The sequence below is a fragment of the Tursiops truncatus genome, chromosome 17, assembly GCF_011762595.2.
Source record: "Tursiops truncatus isolate mTurTru1 chromosome 17, mTurTru1.mat.Y, whole genome shotgun sequence".
Classification (NCBI taxonomy): domain Eukaryota; kingdom Metazoa; phylum Chordata; class Mammalia; order Artiodactyla; family Delphinidae; genus Tursiops; species Tursiops truncatus.
The window spans coordinates 38,486,972-38,509,875 of NC_047050.1; the positions used below are offsets into that span (position 1 = coordinate 38,486,972).

Sequence of the window (22,904 nt, forward strand, 5' to 3'; positions counted from 1 at the left end):
TCTCTAAAAGAACTCACTTAAAAAAATAACCACAATACCATTATTATATATTAAAAATTTAACAATAATTTCTTAATATCATTAAATGTCTGGTGTTCAGATTTTCCTAGTTGTCTCTGTCTCTTTAAACTAGGATTCAAATAGGTCTACATGGGACTGGTTGATCTCTTTCTTAAATTTCTTTTAAACGAAATGATCCCCCTCCCTCTCTTTGTTTTTTCTTGCAATTTTTTTCTAGAAGAATTGCTCCTATTTTTGAATGCAGACCTTGAAAATATTTTTGAATAAGCACCAAATAATTTGTAGCTTTTACTTAGGAAACTCATAATGATGATAATTTAAATGATACATAACTTCAAGGAAAAAATTAAATGTAGAGAAACTTAATTTTTGGCTGAATTATATGATTATGCAGTTACAATGCTGGTTTTTGAGACTGTGAACAGTGCATTTATTAAAGTTTTAAACACTATTTACAGGTTAAGGACTCTGTCTCTGAGAAAACAATTGGACTGATGAGAATGCAGTTTTGGAAAAAAACTGTGGATGATATATACTGTGACAGTCCACCACATCAGCCTGTGGCCATTGAACTATGGAAGGTAAAAAAAAAACAACCCCCCAAAAAGACCCCTACTTTTAATTTGTAAGAATGTTATTTGAGCATACTTTTTGTTACATACAATTTGGATAATGTCAATGGGGAATCTATCCTGAAAATAATTTTAGGCTCATGTAATGTTCAGATATATGTTAGATTTGACAGAATTTAAAATCATCCATGAATAATTTGCACACATCTTCAGTGTATTTCTTTATAAAAGGAAGAAGGAGAAATCTGATCTCTATATGCTATAAGTTATTTTCCACATATTTGATTGCAGAATTTAAGCCCTACAAATTTTGAAGCAGTGGCAGGTACATTTTCTGTCTGCCCTGCAGCTCCTTATTCCAGTGCTTTAATCTGTACTCTGGGCAGTAGAAAATCACGCATTGATCTTTTGTGACAAGGAGACGTGCTCTCATCATTGTCCAGACACAAATCTAAAACTGCCTTGTCTAGTTTGATAGAATTGCTTATTTGTTGATGAATTTTAGGTGTCCGAGAATGGAAACCTATGGGCTAGGGTATTATTTGTAAACTAGATGTATTTAGTAATTAGTTTTACATTAAAGCTGTATGGATTCTTCATTCACAAACAGCCATGCACAGTTTAGAAATACGCTGAACTGTGAACAGAGAAAGGGAATTAGGTACCTTTCATCACTGATCTGTGTCCCTATTGTAATATGATGAATGCCAAAAGATAGTTTCCATCACAGGAGCCACTGACAGACCTGACAGTGGTACGCCTCTTCTCAGGTCTGCGCCCCAGCAGAGGCAGGCCCCATTTGTGGGCCCCAGATTGACTTCACAGAACCTCAGTAAGGATGGAAAGCCAGGCCCCTCCACTGGGGACTGAGAAGAAAGAGTGGATGGGAAGCTTGTGAGTATTAGATTAGTTGTTTACCTTTATTCATCCCACTTCAAGAATCTCATCCTAGGTGACTCAGTTTAGAGAAAAGTTTCTCTAAAAATCCAGAAACTCTTATTTATTTTATATACAAACCTGACTGCATTAGAGGTTTATGCTAAGACGTGCACTGAAGATTCTGACCTTTGTCAGGAAATAATGTGAAAGGTCAGAGATTTCTTTAACACAAATTTATCTTGCCTTCGCTTCTCTTAAAAAAATTCTGGAAAACATATCTAAATTACACAATGCTTACGTATATGCCAATTTGTCCAGTTTTAATAGCTGCTTAAATTTTGTTGATTAACGTTGACCAGCTTTCTTTTTTTTTTAATTTATTAATTAATTTATTTTTGGCTGCATTGGGTCTCTGTTCCTGTGCACGGGCTTCCTCTAGTTGTGGTGAGTGGGGGCTACTTTTCGTTGCGGTGTGTGGGCTTTTCATTGCAGTGGCTTCTCTTGTTTTGGAGCACAGGCTGTAGGTGCATGGGCTCAATAGTTGTGGCTTGCGGGCTCTAGAGCGCAGGCTCAGTAGTTGTGGCACATGGGCTTAGTTGCTCTGCAGTATGTGGGATTTTCCCGGACCAGGGATTGAACCCATATCCCTCGCACTGGTAGGCAGATTCTTAACCACTGTGCCACTGGCTGGAAGTCCCTGGCCAGCTTTCTGATATGACAGGTATTGAAGGTTGATACGAGTATTTGAAAGAAGCAGGTAGTGTTCAGACCAGTTGTCCTGATTGCATATTCCCTACCCCTCCCCGTTCTGTTGGAACATACCCTGTTGCGCCACTGTCCAGTCAAACTTTCAGTTGATTCTTTGAAGAGTTTCAGCTTCTTTAGAAGATTAAATAGGGAAACAGTGACATGTTGTCCAAAGAGTACATTCTTGCCACACTGTTTCATTGGTGCCTTTAGGGTACAAAATAGTTGAATATCTATAATTTCTAATATTTATAGCCAAGGTTTTGGTTCTATTTGGCTTCTATTTCCAAAGTTTTGATAGTTTTGTTCAGCAGGTTTTCAGCTTCTTATAAATATTTATTTTTTATCTTGATCTCCGATTTCCTTCAGAATCAGACAAGAGAGCTATATTTTGTGGTCAAGGAACTGCAGCTGTTATAGCGTCAGTCTTGAGTAAATAGGAGTCTGACTTTTCAGTGGTTAAGTATTTATTGAGTACTTTTCTATGCCAGGAATGGTGCTTGATGATGTGGTTACAAAGATCAAACAAGTCCTGCCCTACTCAGACATGTGCAAAATAAAACAAGAGCAGAACTCTAATGACTGAGGTATCCCAGGCTGATTCCTGGGACTGGGGAGAGAGGCCTGTAGAGAGTCCTGCTATGTAATTGTAATAATGCTGAGAGCACTTGGAAACCAACTCCATGTAGCCCTTTTAGCTTCTGTTAAGTTCCTGTAGGGCAAAGTGGGCTCATTCTCTACAGATCCACCCTTTGTCACATAAATGTGTATTGATGATCATGTCAGCTTTTACATTTTAGTATCAGTGACATCTTAGAGTCTCAGTTGAAGTATAGGATATATTCCTAAGACTTTGTTTCACTACTATATTTATTTATTGTGAAAATATATTATACTTAGTGTTGACTTGGTAAGAAAACAATGTTTTAAAAACTTATTTGGAAAAAACTTCAGAATTTCAGAAAGGTTACAAAATTAAAAATAGTGTAAGAACATTTCTATATCCTTCGCCTAGAATTACTTGTTGTTAACATTTTATCCCATTTGTTAATCATTTTGTGTGCTCACTCAAGTGTGTGTGTGCTAGCATGCTCTCTCTGTATATATTTTCACACTCATAAGTTTTTAAATCATTTGAGTATAAGTTACATACATCATGTCCCTTTGTCCCGAAATACTTTAGTATTTCCTAATAGAGACATTCTCTTATATAACCAGAATAGTTATTGACTTCAGTAAATTTAACTTTGATATAACACTTTTCATCTAATTTTCCATTCATATTCCAATTTTTTTTTTTTTTTTTTTTGGCGGTACGTGGGCCTCTCACTGTTGTGGCCTCTCCCGTTGTGGAGCACAGGCTCCGGACACGCAGGCTCAGCAGCCATGGCTCACGGGCCCAGCCGCTCCGCGGCATGTGGGATCTTCCCGGACCGGGGCACAAACCCGTGTCCCCTGCATCAGCAGGCGGTCTCTCAACCACTGCGCCACCAGGGAAGCCCTCATATTCCAATTTTGTCACTTGACCCAATAATATCCACTAATGTATTTTTCCCCTCCAGTGTAGGATCCAGTCAGGTACTTTTTTTTGTTATGTCATTTTAGCTTTAATCTGGAACATTTCCATAGCTTTTCTTTGTTTTCTATGACATTGATATTTTTGAAGAATGTAACCCTTTCTGTTTTTCTTTCTTTCTTTTTTTTTTTTTTTGGTAGTAGAACATTCCTCATTTTGGATTTGTCTGATGTGTTCTCATGATTAAATGATTCAGGTTATGCATTCTTGGCCAGAATACTGCATAGGTGATGTATTCTCAGGGTATCACATCCGGAGACACATTTTGTCCATCTTTCCTTTATTGGCATTGTTCATTTTCGTTAACAGTCAAGATGTTGCCTGGTTTTCCCAATGTGTAATCTACTGTGTAATTATAGTTCCCTTTGTAACTAACCAACTTTCAGACAATGCAAATACGCTGTTCCTCATCAACTTCTTGTGAAATTTCCTGCATTCATTGATGGTTCTTGTCTTATCCAGTCTTTACTATTATGATTGCAGAATGATAATTTCGCAACTCTGATGCTCTGTTCACATTTACCACTTGGCACTCTACTATAGGCAAATGCTCTCGTTCTCCTATATTATTTATTTGTTTATTAATTATTGGTATAAACTCTACTGTTTTTTTCAGTAGTTTATAACTTATTACTATACTTAATTATTTTGGTGTTCAAATAGTCCCAGATTTGGACAGTGGGAGTCCCTTCAAACTGGCTTCTGTGTCCTGACATGCCTCCCATTGTTCTTTTGAGCACTTTCTATTTTCTGGCGCAATAAAATAGAATCATCTTGAATCTCCCTTGCTCCAGCTCTGGAATCACCCATTTTCTAGACTCTTGTTTCCTTTGCGGGGAGTGGTATTAGAGGCCAAGATCTGAGCACTAGGTGTTCTCTTTCCTACTAGAGTGTCTTTACTTGTAAGATAACACTGTACCCTGCAGATTGTTTTCTTTGGAGCTTTATTACTGTTTTCTTTTTGGAAAGTGTTTATTTTCATTAAATAGAATCTTCATTTTTATGGAAAAAAGTTTGTGTGTAATAAGTAAGCATAGAAGTTGGGGCATATCACATAGCAGAGAAGCTCCGCTCTGCTTAATTCTTGTTTCGTTTTTGTTTTGAAAGTGGAATCACTAAATTACCAATAATATAAGGAAAAAAAGACAAATTAGTGGAAAAGTTTTGGATATATATTATCCTTACTTGGAAATGTTTTGAAATGTTTTCTAGGGACATTCTCTTTTTTTCCCTAGTTCTTTAACATAGCTATCTATCTGGTGATGCGTTATTACGAATGCTCCCTTACCTAGTTTTTTTTTTTTTTTTTTTTTTTTTTTTTGCGGTACGCGGGCCTCTCACTGTTGTGGCCTCTCCCGTTGCGGAGCACAGGCTCCGGACGCGCAGGCCCAGCGGCCATGGCTCACGGGCCTAGCTGCTCCGCGGCATGTGGGATCTTCCCGGACCGGGGCGCGAACCCGTGTCCCCTGCATCGGCAGGCGGACTCTCAACCACTGCGCCACCAGGGAAGCCCCCTTACCTAGTTTTGTATTTGGTTTGTTTATGTTATTCAGGTGTACAGAAGTCGTTTCCAGTACTTTCTAAAACTTACAACTCTTGTTTTTTTTAGGCTGTCAAAAGACATAATCTGACTAAAAGATGGCTTATGAAAATCATTGATGAAAGAGTAAGTTGAAATTGCTCAAGTCTTAAGTTTTTTCTTCCTTTTTAATCCTTAAGCTAATCTTCAGGGAGGAAATGTTTTAGTATGTATATTACTATTTGGAGAAAGGAAACTTTTAGAGAACTGTACCATTTTATCCATTCTCCATTACTGCATGCCACCCACCTCAGCCGCCCACCCCTGTACCTAGAGACAGACAAGCAAAGACAGGCACCCAGGCAGAGGCATGCGTGTGCACACCACACTCTACTAGTTTGTTTTTTTAAAAAAGAAAGTTTTTAAAACAGAAATTTTCAGGCTTATATAAAAGTAGAGAGAACAGTGTAATATACTTCCATGTGTATGTCACCCAGCTTTAATAGTTATAAATACATGTCCAATGTTATTTCATTTATATTCTACCAACTTCCCTCCCTAAACCCTATTAGATTATTTTAAAGTAAACCCCAGACATGTTATTATTTGATCTGTACATATACATGTATCTTGAAAAGATAAAAACTTGTATAAAACAGATAATCAACAAGAACCTGCTGTATAGCACAGGAAACTCTACTCAATATTCTGTAATAACCTAAAATGGGAAAAGTGTTTGAAAATAGATGTATGTATATGTATAACTGAATCACTTTGCTGTATGCCTGAAACTAAACACAACATTGTAAATCAACTATACTCCAGTATAAAATAGAAATTTAAAAAAAGAGAGAGAAAAAAACTTGTATAAAACATAACTATAATATGATTACCAGACCTTTAAAATGTATGGATAATTCCTTAATGTCATCAAAACTTGAGTAGTTGTACACATATCATTATGCATACCCAGTGCTTGGATCTCTGTCCAAATAGAGGGAATAAGGAAAGTTCAACAGTTCTAGCAAATGGAATCTTATACTGAGTTCTTAGAACTAAGTTCTAGTTCTAACCAAGCATGCAAATTGCTTGATGACCTGGGCTGATTTGTGTAATCTTTCTGACACATTGTTGGCTAAGTGTCCTTGTTGGCCTGATATTTATCACATATTGTTGTCCTGAAAATGTAAGTTTACTTAGTTTATTTGGATACAATCTATTAGTAACCATAGGCTATAGTAGTAATAATATAAGCAAAAATGAGATAATGACTTTAACATTTAAAAAATTGCTCAGTTGGCCTATAGAATTAATTAGTACTAAGAAAATGTATTTTTCAGGTGTCGTCAGTTTTCATGAGGTAAAGAAAATTTGAGAACTCAAGACAGAGATAATAGAAAATCTCTCTTTTTTTCTTAATGAAAAAATAGCAGTTTTTCCATTGTTTAATGGAAAATAACATTTGGCTTTTGTATGGAGGGATATTTAAAAGTAAAGGACTGGGGTCAATCTCCCTGCATTGATCTGAAGATTCAGTATAATCCTTATAAAAATTCCAGCTGCCTTTTTTGGAGAAATTGACGAGCTGATCCTAAAATTCATATGAAAATGCAAGGGACCCAGAATCATCAAAAGAATCTTGAAAAAGAAGAACAAAGTTGGAGGACTCACATTTCCCAATTTTGAGACTTAAGTATAAAGTTACAGTAATCAACTGTGTAGTATTGGCCTGCCATAGACATATAGATCAATATATACTGATCATATAGATCATCTATATTGGCATGGAATAGAATTGAGAGTCCAGAAGTAAACCTATATGTTGATAGTCAGCTGATTTTTGACAAGGGTATGAAGATAATTCAGTGGGGGAAAGAATAACCTTTTCAACAAGCAATGCTGGGACAACTGGATATCCACATGCGAAAGAATGAATTTGAACTCCTATCTCATACCATGTACAAAAACTAACTCAAAATGGATCAAAGCCCTAAATGTAAGAGTTAAAGCTGTAAAAGTCTTAGGAGAAAACCTAGGCATAAATCTTTTTAACTTTCTGTTGGGCAGTGACTTCTTAGATATGAGACCAAAAGCACAAGCAATAAAAACAAAGATAATTGGACTTCATCAAAAGTAAAAACTTCAAGAAAGCAAAAAGACAATCCACAGAATGGGAGAAAATATTTACCAGTTATATATATGATAAGGGACTAGTGTCTAGAATATATAAAGAACTCTTATAATTCAACAATAAAAAGACAAATAACCCAACTTAAACATGGGCAAAGGATTTGAGTAAACATTTCTCTAAGGAAGATATACAGATAAGTAATAAGCACCTTAAAAGATGCTCAGCATCTTTTCATGAGGGAAATGAAAATCCAAACCACAATGAGATACCACTTCATACCAATTAGGATGGCTATAATAAAAAGAATGAACAATAACGAGTGTTGGTGAGGATGTGGAGAAATTGGAACCCTTCGTACGATGCTGATGGAAATGTAAAGTGGTGCAGCTGCTTTGGAAAAACTGTTTGGCAATTCTTCAGAAAGTTAAACATAGAGTTATCATAGACCTAGCAATTTCACTCCTAGGTTGGTATGAGAAATGAAAACGTATCCACACAAAACTTGTGCACAAATGTTCACTCGTGATAGTCCAAAAGTGGGAACAACTCATAGTTGAATGAATAAACAAAATGTGTGTATCCATACAGTGGAATATTATTCAGATTTTCTTCAATTAAAAGGAATGAGATACTAAAAGATGTGCCAACATGGATGAACCTTGAAAACATGCTAATTGAAAGAAGCCAGATACAAAAAGCCACATATTGTATCATTGCACTTTTATAAAATGTTCACAACAGACAAATCCATGGAGACAAAGTAGGTTAGAGGTTTGTCAGGAGATAAGGAAAGGGAGAACTGGGAAGTGACTGCTTAACAGATACAGGATTCTTTCTGAGGTGATGAAGAGAAAACATTCTGGAATTAGTGGTGATAGTTGCACAACTTTGTGAATATACTACAACCACTGAATTGTATACTTCAAAAGGGTAAATTTTATGGTATATGAATTATGTTCCAGTTTGTTTTTAAATGTAATGGAGCTGGAACATATTTTTTCCCCTGGGATTCATTTATTGTTGGTGCCAGTTTCTCCTGATTGTAAAAAAGGAGGAAGGGGTGGAGGAATAATATTACCTTGGCCATCAAGTCTTTGTAAATGTATTATTATAAAAGTTGCTAGATGTTCTAACATTTACATTTTTCTGTTTCTTGAATATAGTGTGTTCTGGTAATCAACTGTTGGTTTATTGAGCATAGTTTCTTTTATGGGGAATGGGGTGCAGGGCCTGGTTGTGATCTCCTTTCTTCTTCTAGGCACCTTTTCCCTATTAAGAGCACGGGCTTAATGGTGAAAATATGTGGGTTTGAATCTTTTTCCCACCACTAATTCGCTGTGCGACCTTGGGCGTATTCCTTAACTTGTTGGTAACTCAGTTTCTTCATCTGCGAAATGAAAAAAGTATTAATTCCTTTTGAGGGAGTTGTTAGGATTTAAGGAGATAATGTCTGAAGTACTTAAGTAAGAGCTCAGTTGTCAATTTCTCATGATACCTCAGGCTTTTAGAAGGAAGTAAAAATTAAGCCAACCCCATGTCCGTGGTGATTTGTGCATTGAGGTTATTCCTGAGGTATTATTTTGAGGGGCGATTTGTAAGTATTGAACATGTAGGACTTTAATGTTTTAATTTTATTTTAATCTTATTTTATTGTGTAATAAACAACTTATACTAAAAGTTTTTATTCTTTATTACTCAATTCTTTAGGGCAAAAAAATTGTGCCTTTTAAAAATAAAATATTGACAATTCGTCAAGCAAATAAAGCATTTTGTTTGTAGGAAAAAAATTTGGATGACAAAGCATATCGTAACATCCAGGAACTGGAAAATTATGCTGAAAACACACAGAGCTGTCTTCTTTATCTAACACTAGAAATATTGGGTAAGTTTTTTTTTTTTTATACTTCTCTTTTTTAAAGAAAACACCTTTTTTTTAAATTGAAGTATAGTTGGTTTACAATATTGTGTTAATTTCAGGTGTACAGGAAAGTGATTAATTTCAGGTGTACAGGAGAGTGATTCAGTTATACATATATATATGTATTTCAGATTCTTTTCCATTATAGTTATTAGAATTGTGTTAATTTCAGGTGTACAAGAAAGTGTTAATTTGTGTTAATTTCAGGTGTACGGGAAAGTGATTCAGTTATACGTATATATATGTATTTCAGATTCTTTTCCATTATAGTTATTAGAAGATAATATAGTTCCCTGTGCTACACAGTAAATCCTTGTTGTTTATCTATTTTATGTGTAGTGGTGTGTTATCTGTTAATCCCGTACTCCTAATTTATCCCCCTCCCCTTCTTTCCTCTTTGGTAACCATAAGTTTGTTTTCTAAGTCTGTGAGTATGTTTCTGTTTTGTAAATAAGTTCATTTGTATTATTTATTAGAGTCTACATATAAGTGATATTATATAATATTTGTCTTTATCTGATTTACTTCACTCAGTATGATAATCTCTAGGTCCATCTATGTTGCTGCAGATGGTAATATTTCATTCTTTTTTATGGCTGAGTCGTATTCCATTGTGTGTGTGTGTGTGTGTGTGTGTGTGTGTGTGTGTGTACACACACACGCGCACCCCACATCTTCTTTATTGACTCTTCTGTTGATGGGCACTTAGGTTGCTTCCATGTCTTGGCTATTGTAAATAGCACTACTATGAACATTGGAGTGCATGTATCTTTTCGAATTAGTTTTCATCTTTACCAGATATGGGATTGGAGTGGGATTGCTGGATCATGTGGTAACTCTATTTTTGGTTTTTTAAGGAACCTGCATACTGTTAAGAAAACACCTTTTAGACTTCACTCTTTCATAATTTGACAATCTAACCAGTTTAACACTGAAGTTTTTCTTTGCACCAACTAGAAAGGAATAGCGTTTTTTTTTTTTTTTTTTTTTTTGAGTAAGAAGGGGAATATAATATATACCTTTCTTTGGAATGGAATGTAGACTAATCACAATACCCAGGCTCTCATAAAAGGACTTTAGCTACCTCATGAGAGTGCTGTAATTAATAATCTGGTAATTGCAGATGATTCTATTTTTTTATGCATCTCCTACAATTTGGAAGGCCTGTGGCCTGACTCCTTCCTTCTCTGTCAATAATACTTCCCCATGTTTAAAAACAAAAGGTAGAAGAAATAAAACTGTATATCTAAAAGTTTTATGAGATTTGTCTTAAAAAAAAACAATTATGCCACTTAGATGGTATTTTTCCTACTTTGATTTTGTTCTAAGTTGGTGAGGTCTTATTGTAATGAGGAAATTATTTGGGACAAGGACAATATCATCCGTTTGAAGAAGGTAATATGTCTTTATGTCACCCTAAAAGAATAACCCAAGTCCCTACCAAATTTCCCGGGCCTGTTCTGCCTGCACATTCAGTGACATGTTTGCCAACACAATGAAAGGAGGGAGCAAAGAGCAGAATGTTTGTTAAGCATATACTTAAAATGAGGTCATATGGAAATTGCACTGAGGAGAAGAAATGCAAGACTTGCAGTGTTTTTCCACGATAGCTAATTAAAATTCCAAATGTGCTCTTGGTGTGCTGTACTCTGAGGAAAACTCTTTTATTTAAAAGTTGAAGTTCAGAAACCTGTTTATGGTAAATGGTCAGCTTGTCTTTGTGCCCAGTTTTGCTCTCATACATCCTGTTTTTCAGATATAAAACATGGGAGAAACACCTTTTACATGTTTAGGTCATTTCTCTATGCTGCTTCTGTTGACTTGTTATGCATTTAAAGAGAAAAGAGCAGCCCAGTTGATTTCTAAAATCATAGGTATAAAGGATCTTCATGCAGATCATGCCGCAAGTCACATTGGAAAAGCACAAGGCATTGTAACTTGCTTGAGAGCAACGCCGTATCATGGTAGTAGAAGAAGAGTATTCCTTCCCATGGATATTTGTATGCTGGTAAGGCCGTTGTTTGTACCCTCTAATTATTTACCTCAAGAATATGGGGAGGGACGTCCTGTCTTGGTTCTCTGCTTAGTCTATTCAAGTGACCGTTTTGAAACACATGCTTATTGCTTTTTTGCTCCAGAGTTATCAAGTCAGAATTTTATGAGTCAGGCATTTTAGGTCTGTGGTGGGGCTATGAGTAAGAAGGTTCAGAGAACCTCACTTGGTGTACTTACATGTTGATGCCTTACTCCCTTTCAAGCAATTACAGTAATTATTCCTAGTGGTCACCTTAGCCTGTTCTTTATTTCATTTTAAAGGAGGAAATAATCCATTAAAAAAGAATACTGTTTATGAGAACTTTTGTTTTCTGGAGGAGGTTCATTATTGTCTGTTCTATTAAACTTCTTATCTGTTTGTTTCGTGCTTTATTTTGTTTCACCTACAACTGTCATTAGTTAGCATCTTGTTGCATATTCTTCCAGGAGAGAGAGTGTCTGTGTGTGTGTCTATATACGCACTCACGTACATATAGATATATTTTAAAAAACAAAATAGGGGACTTTCCTCGTGGTCCAGTGGTTAAGAATCCGCCTTCCAATGCAGGGGACGTGGGTTCGATCCCTCGTTGGAGAACTAAGATCCCACATGCCACGGGGTAACTAAGCCTGCATGCTCTAGAGCCCGAGCGCTGTACCTACTGAGCCTGTGCGCTCTGGAGCCCCTGCACTGCAACTAGAAAGCTCTCGCGCTGCAGCTGCTGAGCTGCACCACAACTAGAGAGAAGCCCGCACACTGCAATGAAAGAGCCTGCATGCCACGTGTGCCACAACTAAGACCTGGTGCAGCCAAACAAAGAAACAAACAAACAAATAAATAAATAAATATTAAAAAAAAAAAAGAAAGAAAACTGACATCATGCAAGCTGCACGGCGTGGCCAAAAAACCCAAAAACCAAGAAAACAAAATAGGCATTATACTGTATATACTGTTCTATCACCAGTTTTCTTGAGCTAGTTTTAATTGTGCTTTTTGAATCCTGATGTAATGTACATTTTCCCACACAGCATGGAGTTTCACAAGAGGATTTTCTACGGAAGAGCCAAGATAAAAATGTGAGAGATGTGGTATATGACATGGCCAGCCAGGCACACTTGCACCTAAAGCATGTAAGTAGCCTCTTTTTGCCAAATCATTTAGGAAACTATCATTTCTAGCTGTGGCTACTCCTAGAGCATGGTTGTAGTGTTCTCTGTTTGGCAGTCCATATCCATCGCTCACTGAAATCCCAATAGATTTATCTCAGGGATTATTATAAACTTTTTCTACTTTAAAAAAAATCTCCTTCTCCCTCTCAGCTTCCTCAGTTAGGCTCCTCTCTGATCCATCCGCTCACTATTTCTCTCTCAGGGGACAGTGTGTCTTTCTGCCTTGTTAAGGCTGATGCCTCTTCTACTCTTCCAGGACCTTGCATCGTCAGCAGTTCCCAGCTGGTATTTTCAGTTGGCCTTTCTGATAACTTGCCCCTTTTATCTTCTGGTTTGTTGCTATTGCCTTCTGAAGTTACAGGCAGCCCATTGGACCCTTCTGTCTCTTATTTTCCCCTCCCAATTAACCTTTTTTGCATAAGTGTTCTACCTTCATTTTACCTCAAGGCCCTCACCACCATGGTACCATTCACCATACTATAATTTGGCTTTCATCCTGCTTACTCTAATAATAATCTCTAGTATATAATCTCCTTACTGCCACATTTAAAGAAGTGTCTGATTTGTTGCATTCTTAAACCTTCTTGGTAGCTTTATTCTAAATGCTTCCAAGATGTGAGCGAATGTAACTTATCTAGGTTGCTCAGTCAAAATAGTTTTCTGAAACTAAAATTTACATGTAATTTATTAGAGCCCAGAAAGTACAAACAAGTGATTGCCATATTTAATATAACTTAAATATATTAAAGCTATAATACTAAAACTTACCAACTAATTAAGCTATAATAAGTCATTAAAAAATAAAGAGTGATTTAGAGAGGGTAGATGTTTTATATGTATATGTATGTATGTGAATGTGTGTGTGTGTGTGTGTGTATATATATATATATATATACACACACATACATATACGTACACACATATAACAGAGGAAGAATCAGCTGGACTTGATAACTGTTTGGATTGTAGCAGAATCAGGAAGCAGGAAAGTCGCAGGCTGCATGGAGTTCAAATATAGATGGTGATGATGCCAGTCAGAGACTACAATAAAAAAGCAGTGGTGTGCTGGGTGCTGATCAGTAGCTGCTGGACATCATTGAATGTAAGGGGATTAGAGGGCATTTAGGGAGGTGGGCTAAAATGCAGATTGTAGGATTGTGACTTTAAGAGGAGATCAGAACTGGAGGTACAGATTGGGGAGTCATCCAGGTGGAAGGCTTATGTTTAAAGCTCTAAGTGTGGCTATGCTGTTGTCCAAGGAGAATATACATTTAAACCATAAGACCAAAGGCAGAACCTTGAGCCCACCTCCATTTCTCAGGTAGGAGGAGGAAGGGCCATTTAATAGGAAGAAGCAGAAGGAAAGAATGATCAAAAGAAGTGGGAGAACTCAGAGTCAGTGTCTTGGAAACCTAGGGAGGAGCAAGTTCCAAGAATGGGGAATACTGAAATTTTGCATTTCTTGGAGAGATTGAGAGAAAAGATAGGTACGATGATTAGTAAATTGTGGATGGTCTTGAAGAGAGCAATTGTAGTAGGTGGGGTAAGTGAGTCAGGAGTAAGAAGCAGTATCTGACAGTATAAGCAAAGACCTTCAGACAGAAGTGGGCGTGGTGAGGGCTGGATGATGGGCGTCAGCCTAAGTGCATCAGGGCTCTGTAGTCTGGAGTAGTAGGGTGTTAGGTTGGATAGATGAGGTTAGATTCAAGATGTGTAGGCCTTTGAATTCCAAGATGAATATTTGGGACATGATCTATCAGGGAGTTAAGTTAAAGAAAGAAAAAGTAAAACAGTGACTTTAGGACATGAATTTGGCTGGCTCTGGCTCTGGGGCATGAATTAAAGGTTGGGGAACACAGAGGCAGGAAGATCAGCTAGAAGGATCTTATATTCATCAAGACAGGAGGGAGTGACATCCAAGCTGGGAAGGTGCTGGGACTTGTATGTAAGTACAGTTGACCCTTGAACAATCACGGGGGTTAAGGGCTCCAACCTTCCACGCAGTTGGAAATCCATGTATAATTTATAGGTGGTCTTCTGTATCCAAGGTGGAGTCAACCAACCAAGGATCATGTAGTGCTGTAGTATTTACTGTTGAAAAAAATCTGCATGTAAGTGAACCCATGTTATTCTAGGGTCACCTGTATGTCTTCATTTGCCCCTTACCACAGAGCTGGGGGGGGGTCAAAGTTATAAGGCAGTTGGAAATGTCAAAACCAAATGTAAGAAAGAAGAGAATTCTTAATATAGTACCTTTTTCTGATTCCTTTAGGTTTGGCAAATTAATCTCAACCGACAGGAGATGAGAACTATTTTCTTGCTTTCGAGAGCGTCCCTAGCAGTGCTGATAATTTAAACTGCTGGTGTTGCTTTGTGTTCACTTTCAGAGGGAGAGTGTTTATTTCCAGAAATGTTTGTATTTCAAACCAGTTTCCTTTTGTCTTCCTTTTTTAGGCTAGGTCCTTCCACAAAAGTGTTCCTGTGAAAGCATTTCCTGCTTTCCTTCAGACGGTAAGTAGATTAACAGAGAAGGTTGTTTAATTAATGAAGCAGATGTGTATAATTTTTTTTTTCTATTTTATAAGGTTCCCAGTGCAGTTCTTTAGTTTGGAATCTTTGTTTTGTTTTCCTCCCTGTGGTATGTTTTGTTAGTTACATTCTGCTTTTGGTGAAGGTCATGCCTCTGTTCCCCAGAGGCAGGTGAGTGGAATTGTCATTAGCACTGGCTGCAGCCATACTGCATCGTTTTGAATCTGTTTTGCCACTTACTAGCTGTGGAACAAGTTCCTTAATCACTATGTACCTCAGTTTATTCATAGGTAAGATGGGAATCATAGGAGAAACCACCTCATAGGAGTGTTAGGCTACTTATGGCTATATAAATATGACTTAATAGTCTATTATATTTTTTCTCCTTAGTGACCATATTGTAGCACTGGTTCCCGAAAGTGGTTCACAGACCAGTGCCGAGCTGGCTGCATCAGAATAATCTGGAAGGCTTCTTCAAAAATACAGATTCCTGGGGTCTTCTTACTAAATAAGACTCTTGAGGTTGGGGAGGGGAGCATTTCTAAGAGGATCTGTGATTTTTAAAAATTCTCCAGGTGATTCTGATGTGTAGCCTGGTTCAGGAACCATTGTGGTAAAATACATAAAGAAATGAGAATAGCTTCCAGTTAGTAGCACCTACTGTGGGACAGGTTCTGAGCTAGGTCATTACATACGTTATTCCTAGGTGTGGTTTACTTCATTTTATAGATAGAAACCAAGGTTCAAAGATCTGTGATGTTTGAAAATGGAAAATTCATGCATTTTCTACGGTACCAAACATACCTTCTACATTTTTCCCTAAAATATATTTAAAGATTCATTTCTATCCTTTCACATCTTCTATCCTGGGTCTCAGTTCTGAGTGTTTGAAATCATTTTCTTTCTTTTCTGGGTTCACTTATTATAAAAGTAATATGTTAATGTTTTAGATGTTCACATAAGAGGAGGCAAAAGAAATTAGAATGCTCTCACAATTCTATCCTTTCCAGAGATAATGTCTGTTCATCTTTCTGGACTTCTTATGTTCATGTAATTATATATGTATTTTTTGTATAAATGAGGTGTCGAGCATCTCTTTCTGTGTCAACACATTGTTCTGTATCACCATTTTTAATTGTTATTTATTTGGTTATTTGGTGATGTACTATCATCTCTTTTGTCTCTCTTTTTTTTTTCTATTTTTTTCTTTTCTTTTCTTTTCTTTTTTTTTTGGCTGCACCACACAGCATGCAGGATCCTAGTTCCCCAACCAGGGATCAAATCCACACCCCATGCAGTGGAAGTGTGGAGTCCCAACCACTGGACCTCTGGGGAAGTACCCATCACCTGTCTTGACTTATAAGCTCTAAGAAAGTTCAAGACTTTGTCTGTTTTGTTCACTTTTGTGAAATAGGTTGTTCTCAACTCTGCTTGTCCATTAGAATCACTTGGGGAACTTTTAAAGCAAAACAAAGCAATATTGGGCCTGTCCCCAAACCAGTTAAATCATATCAAAGAGGTTGGATCTAGGCACTGATACTTCTTAAAAGTTCCCCCAGTAATAATGAAGTGCAGCTAGGCCTAAGAACCACTATCTTAGGCTAGTGGTGTGGTCCCCGGGCCAGCAATATATGCCTCGGATATTGTTAGAAATGTAGATCTTGGGATCCACCACAGACCTAATGGATCAGAAACTCTAGGGGCTGGAGCCCAACTCTGTTTCCGTCCCGTGCCAGGAGAAAGTAGAGGGACTACATGGTAATTTCCGAGGAGCTGCTTCTATCCTACACCCTCATTCCAGCTGGGGCACATCTCTTCTCATTTGTTTTATATATGGAGCATCTGTTAATTACTTTGTTCAAAGAAAAGGTTTTGCTGTTTAAAAATGGTTTGAAAATGACTAGTCTAGGGTAGAGTATGTTGTGCTCTATAGATGAGGTTTTAAGAAGCTATATTCAGAAATTGTAACATCTTTTTTTTTTTTAAGTGTCGGTTCATTGGTTTATTTATTTATTTTTGGCTGTGTGGGGTCTTAGTTTCTGTGCAAGGGCTTTCTCCAGTTGCAGCAAGCGGGGGCCACTCTTCATCGCGGTGCACGGGCCTCTCACTATCGTGGCCTCTCTTGTTGCGGAGCACAGGCTCCAGATGCGCAGGCTCAGTAGTTGTGGCTCACGGGCCCAGTCGCCCCGTGGCATGTGGGATCCTCCCAGACCAGGGCTCGAACCCGTGTTCCCTGCATCGGCAGGCAGATTCTCAACCACTGCCCCAGGGAAGCCCAGAAATTGTAACGTCTTTGAGAATTTTGCAATGAATTTGTTACTTTGAACAATTTATTTACCATTAACCATGAACCAAATCCTAATTTGTGAATGCCCAGTTGAGCTCTAATTTTGAGGTCATGTTTCATCTGTATTTTAATGGAATTTTCTCCTAATTATAAAAGCATTACATTCTCATAATAGAGATTTGGAAAATATAAAAAGAATATTAGAAGAAAATAACAATCACCTACAATTCCCAGACCCAGAGGTAAATGCTATGTACACTGTTCTTTCTTTTAAATGAATTTCTGTGTATATTTAAAGTCACACTTTATATGGCAGTGTCCTATTTATCAAACATTTAACCACATCATTAGAGATATTAATACAATATTTGATGGCTGTATAATACTCTCGTGCTTGTATCTTAATTTCATTAACTATTCTTTATAATTGGATATTATAAAACTATTAAAATGAACATAATAAAGTTCTTAGAGATGGAAAGTTAATAACAGTATATGAATTAATTTTTTAAAAAAGCAGGTTACAGAACATTATGAATAACATGAGCTCTTTTTTCCAAAAATAAAAGAGAACATGTGAAAGTACACTAAAATATCTTCAAAGTTTTTTCTCTTAACGTGTTTTTTATTTGATATCTACAAATGAATATATATGTATGCATGTATTATAAAGGATAACATAATGAACACCCATGAACTCACCACTTAATCCAGAAACTAGAATGTCACCATTAAATTGCACTCATGTGTTTTCCCAATCTCATCCCCTTGACTCTGCCTTCCTCCTCCAAGTAGCTATCCTGAATTTTGTATTTATTATCTTGCTTTTATTCTAGAAAAGCTTTTCCCTATTTTATGTATTCCTAACCAAAATGTTGCTTCTTTTTGGCTGCATTGGGTCTTCATTGCTGCACGTGGGCTTTCCCTAGTTGCGTAGAGCGGGGGCTACTCTGTTGTGGTGTGCGGGCTTCTCATTGCGGTGGCTTCTCTTGTTGTGGAGCACGGGCTCTAGGCATGCGAGCTTCAGTAGTTGTGGCATGTGGGCTCAGTAGTTGTGGCTTGTGGGCTCTAGAGCACAGGCTCAGTAGTGGCACATGGGCTTAGTTGCCCTGCGGCATGTGGGATCTTCCTGGACCAGGGATCGAACCCATGTCCCCTGCATTGGCAGGAGGATTCTTAACCACTGCACCACGAGGGAAGTCCCTTAGGTTTTTTTTTTTTTTTTTTTTGAGCTGTTTATGTCTTCTGGGTTACACACACACACACACACACACAGTGTTTCTAAGATTTATCCATATTATTGCATCTAGCTACATTTATTTCATGGCAGCTTAATATTTCATTGTGTGAACATTTATTTTTTTGTCAAAGAACTTCTGGATTGTTTCCAGGGTTTTTGCATTTGTGCACATTAATGCACATGTTTCTTGCCATACATATATATAAGTGCAGGGTTTCAAAAGTAGAGAGTGAATTTGTATGTACACTCATCCGTTTATAGTGTATAGAAGTCTGGGAGAACACACAGTCCTTTGGACAAGCATATGCTCTCTGTGGGTCACACAGGTTGCGCTGCAGAACTCTAAGGGGAGCTGTACACGTGGGCTGAGAAGGCGGTGGGGCCGCTTCACATTGTGCAGTGCAAAAGTAGGTGGCTTCTCTGTTTAATAAAAATTTACAAATAAATAAGATTGAAAAACATAAAGAGCACTGCCCATCATCAGTGTTTTCCATCGTGGCCCCCGGTCCCAGAGAAAGCTTTGTCAAGTTTTGTGTGATGGGGGGAGCATGGTGTGACGTTTATAGGGACCTGTGATTGTTCTCCCTGGCTGCAAATTGTTTTCCAGCAAGAACATGGACACCCTTTAAACTTTTTCACAAAATAATTTTTTAAAGAAACAACTTGAGCTCCCCCTCATGGCACTGTGTGTTTCTGTGTGTGTGTGGGGGGGGGGGGTTCATTTTCCTCAAATGAAACACCCCTTTTGTATTCTACAGAATCTAGTAATAAGACCTGGCAAATAATTTCTCTGTCACATTTTGACCAGAACACTAAATTATGATCAGAATTGGCTTGATGTTTCTAGTACTAGATCTGTGACATAGTTTTACTGGCTTCATAGAAAACTTCTTAGAAGATGTCTTTATTCTCTGTCTCTTTTAAAATTTTCATTTACATTCTTAGTATGTAGAAGACCATCTCAGGAAAACTAAAATAGCCTTAATACCTGCTGGGTTTGTTTTTGTTTCTTTTAAAGACTTAATCATTCTGTGATCTAGTGACCATTATTCTCTTTTTTCAGGTTGCTCTGGAGGATTATTTAAAGAAAATTCAACAAGTGGATTTTGATATATTCCACCCATCTTTACAGCAGAAGAATACTTTACTTCCATTATCTTTGTATATTCAGTCATGGAGAAAAAGATATTAAAATAATTTTGTGGCACTGATATTTACTTTTATTAGTTTTACAAAAGTGTACTAGTTTAGGGTTCTTGTTTACAAACAACAGGAACTGTTTACTGTTTAAGGAGAAAATTCACTTATTGGATGAGTGTGTAGGTCACAGAATTAATGAGAAGTTGCTGTGGGGCCGTGATGCCCAGATTCTGCTGCAGGCACCGCCCTTGTCACCAGCAGCCCAGACAGTGTCTGCTGTGCCATCCCTGCAGAGTCCGAGCCCCAGGAAGGAGTATCGTTTTAGCTGTGTTTAGGCTGCAGGCCATGCTTCAGCCACCAGAGGGCAGGGGGAAGCACGTCTCCTCCCGTCCTCACCCTTGGAGAAGAATGGGGAAGGGGCTCAAGAAGTACTAGGTTTGCATGCTGAGCAGCCAAAACCCAGGCGTCCAGGACAGCTGGGAAATGCGTTTATTTAGGGATCATGAAGAGTGAAGTTAATATTTGAGGAGTGTCAGTCGCTGTGTTGAGGGCCTTGTATCTCTAACATTTAATCTTTACCACCCTGTGAAAATTTGTCCATGATGATAAAATAACTTCTTTCAAGAGCTCGAACCCTAACTTGACTTTAGATCTGGCCGATTTGAAGGCTTTTACTTTTTTGTTTACCCTTTTGCTTCACTCTCTATTACTGAGCATTATCATCATGAACAAAACTGTATTAACAAAATGTGTATTAATGTAGGGCTTCCCTGGTGGCGCAGTGGTTGGGAGTCCGCCTGCCGATGCAGGGGACACGGGTTCGTGCCCCGGTCCGGGAAGATCCCACGTGCCGCGGAGCGTCTGGGCCCGTGAGCCATGGCCGGTAAACCTGCGCATCCGGAGCCTGTGCTCCGCAACGGGAGAGGCCACAACAGTGAGAGGCCCGCGTACCACAAAAAAAAAAAAAAAGTGTATTAATGTAAATTAAATTAACAAAATTGTATTGAACATTCATTAAGGGGATACTACATTTTTAAAAACTACTATACTAGTTGAGCTTCCCACTAAAAAGCTCTGTGCTGTATACTTTACAGTGTTCTCATCTGATCTTCAAAACTGTGAAACAAGGAACATTTTTGGTAATTAAAAATTTTTAATTATAACATACATACTAATTGCAAAAACCAAAATTGTTTACATTGCTGGTAGTTGGCAGATCTGGACTCTGAATGAGTCTCTGACTCCTAAAACCAGAATTATGCCCTAGTTTCCTTTTCCTTTCTTTTTAGTGGTCATGTTTCCTGCGCACTCCCACCTCCGCTGTACCATTTCTCTATGCCATCTCAAGCCTTTGGTTTCAGCTATGGGTTAGTGCCTACTTCAATTGTGAATTAATGATGGCTTAAAGTATTACACTTTTGTAAATAAAATTCAAATGGAGAACTGCCTGAGGGCAAGAATACATAGTTTTATTCATCTTAGGATTCCCCCCAGCACCTCGTATGGCTTCTGATTTAGAGCAAGTGGAGATTAATAAATATATAAGTGAATGAACATACAGTGCTGTTGTTTATGTTAGTGTACTTTTGGTTTATACTGATGCCGAAAGAATATCCTCTTATTTAATCCTGTGGCTTTAGAGAGCTTAAAGCTTATCTAAAAGAGGAAAATCCAGGGAAGTGGGACACATTTCCTCTTGGGATTCTGAATGGTCCAGAGTTGAAAATTCATTAGAGATAGTCTTTATTAGTAAGAATTGTCTGTGGCTCTTAGCAGGTTAAATCTGGCAGCAATCAATCGCTAAGCATCTTAGTTCCTATGTAAGAAGGGTTAAAAAGAGGGGTTTAAACACTCAACTGGATTACTGGATTTTTTACTGGCTCAGAAGCCAATTTACTTTAAGTAAATAATTTCAAAATACTTTCTAAGCTGTTTGAAATTTGATGCTTAGAGAGTTGGATGAACTGACGTTTCCAGTCTCCTAGAGATTAAGATAGGGTCTTATTCGGTGACATTTACTGTACTATTAATTTCCTGGCATAAAAGATACTCCCGTAGATGGTGCCAACATTGTTTTTCATTTTTCAGATCTCTTTTTTAGAGCATTTAAAGGAGTCAGATACATTTTCAAACCATTTAAGATGTATTTTGATATTGAATAGGTAGAGAGCAACAGATAACAAATGTTAAGTATTAATCTCAATGTAGGTAAAGTTGCTTATCATAAAATGCATTTGAGTAGTTCCAAATCAGCTGGCATTATTTTTTCTATTGGTTAAATCTCTCCTTTTGATGAAATTAAATTACTCTTGAGAAATACAACAGCAGTTAACCCTTAGCACGAACTTGGACAGGTGATGTGCTCTTGTGCTCCTAAGCTTTAATATTCACAGAGCAGTAGGTCTTTATTTTCCAAAGGATAAAACTGCCTCAGTTCAAGGTCACACAGCCATTAGAACTAGAGCTGGATGCCAAACCCACATTAGTTCAATACCAAAGCCCACAACCCATATATTTTTACTATTCTTGAGATTGTAAAATGAACAGCCAAGTTAAAAAGCTCAAGGGCACAACTTTTTTCCAGAAATAAGTGTTACTGCATAAATTTCAGGTACAAATTAGGTTAAGAAGTATAATTACTACATAAATTCCAACTACAAATTAGAGAAATAAGTAAACAACTGAAATAGATATTAAGTGCTGGTCACTGGGTATATATAGGAAGGACATGTAACCACTTTGGAGGTCAAAGTTTTCTCAGAGGAGGGGGCGTGTGAGGAGTTTCAGGAAGGTCGGGTAGGAAGCAGGGTTTGGGAAGGGGGTGCAGATGTTGGGAGGTCCTGGCCGAGGAAGCAGTCGCAACAAAGGCCAGGAGGCCGAACCAATAGCCTCTCTAAGATTTCATGTTTTGGCTTCAACTTACCTAAGTAAAAAGAATATAATGTAACGTCCAGAGTTCTTAGGAAAGTTTGTGAATAAAAAGTGGCTACATCTCCTGGTCTAGTGAAACATTTTGACTTAAGATCACAGACTTGGGAGTTTATATTTTGCCTGTTTCACCAAATGCCTAGGTGTCCTTGGATTTGTTTTAGCTCATATAAATAGGACTTCCCTGAAGACATGGCCTGATTGATTGCCTTG

The 22,904-nt window shown here is 37.6% G+C and overlaps 1 protein-coding gene and 1 non-coding gene across 8 annotated transcripts in view; both read left to right on the plus strand.

Annotated features, from left to right (window-relative positions):
- The window catches only part of NDUFAF6 (NADH:ubiquinone oxidoreductase complex assembly factor 6), a 36,533-nt gene extending 16,699 nt beyond the window's left edge, over positions 1-19,834 (plus strand). For 2 of the 7 annotated variants that reach the window (XM_004314191.4, XM_019925113.3), the window contains exons 3-9: positions 480-602; positions 5,405-5,461; positions 9,225-9,327; positions 11,238-11,371; positions 12,427-12,528; positions 15,022-15,078; positions 19,687-19,834. In XM_004314191.4, coding sequence (XP_004314239.1) covers positions 480-602; positions 5,405-5,461; positions 9,225-9,327; positions 11,238-11,371; positions 12,427-12,528; positions 15,022-15,078; positions 19,687-19,815 — 705 coding nt within the window. In that variant the 3' untranslated portion in view covers positions 19,816-19,834. The other 5 variants (XM_073794597.1, XM_033842820.2, XM_033842821.2 and 2 more) reach the window with 4 other exon arrangements.
- Positions 13,134-13,258, plus strand: LOC117308791 (small nucleolar RNA SNORA14). The gene has a single exon (XR_004522968.1). It is a non-coding gene; the product is annotated as a small nucleolar RNA SNORA14 (small nucleolar RNA).
- Positions 19,835-22,904: the final 3,070 nt, after the last annotated feature.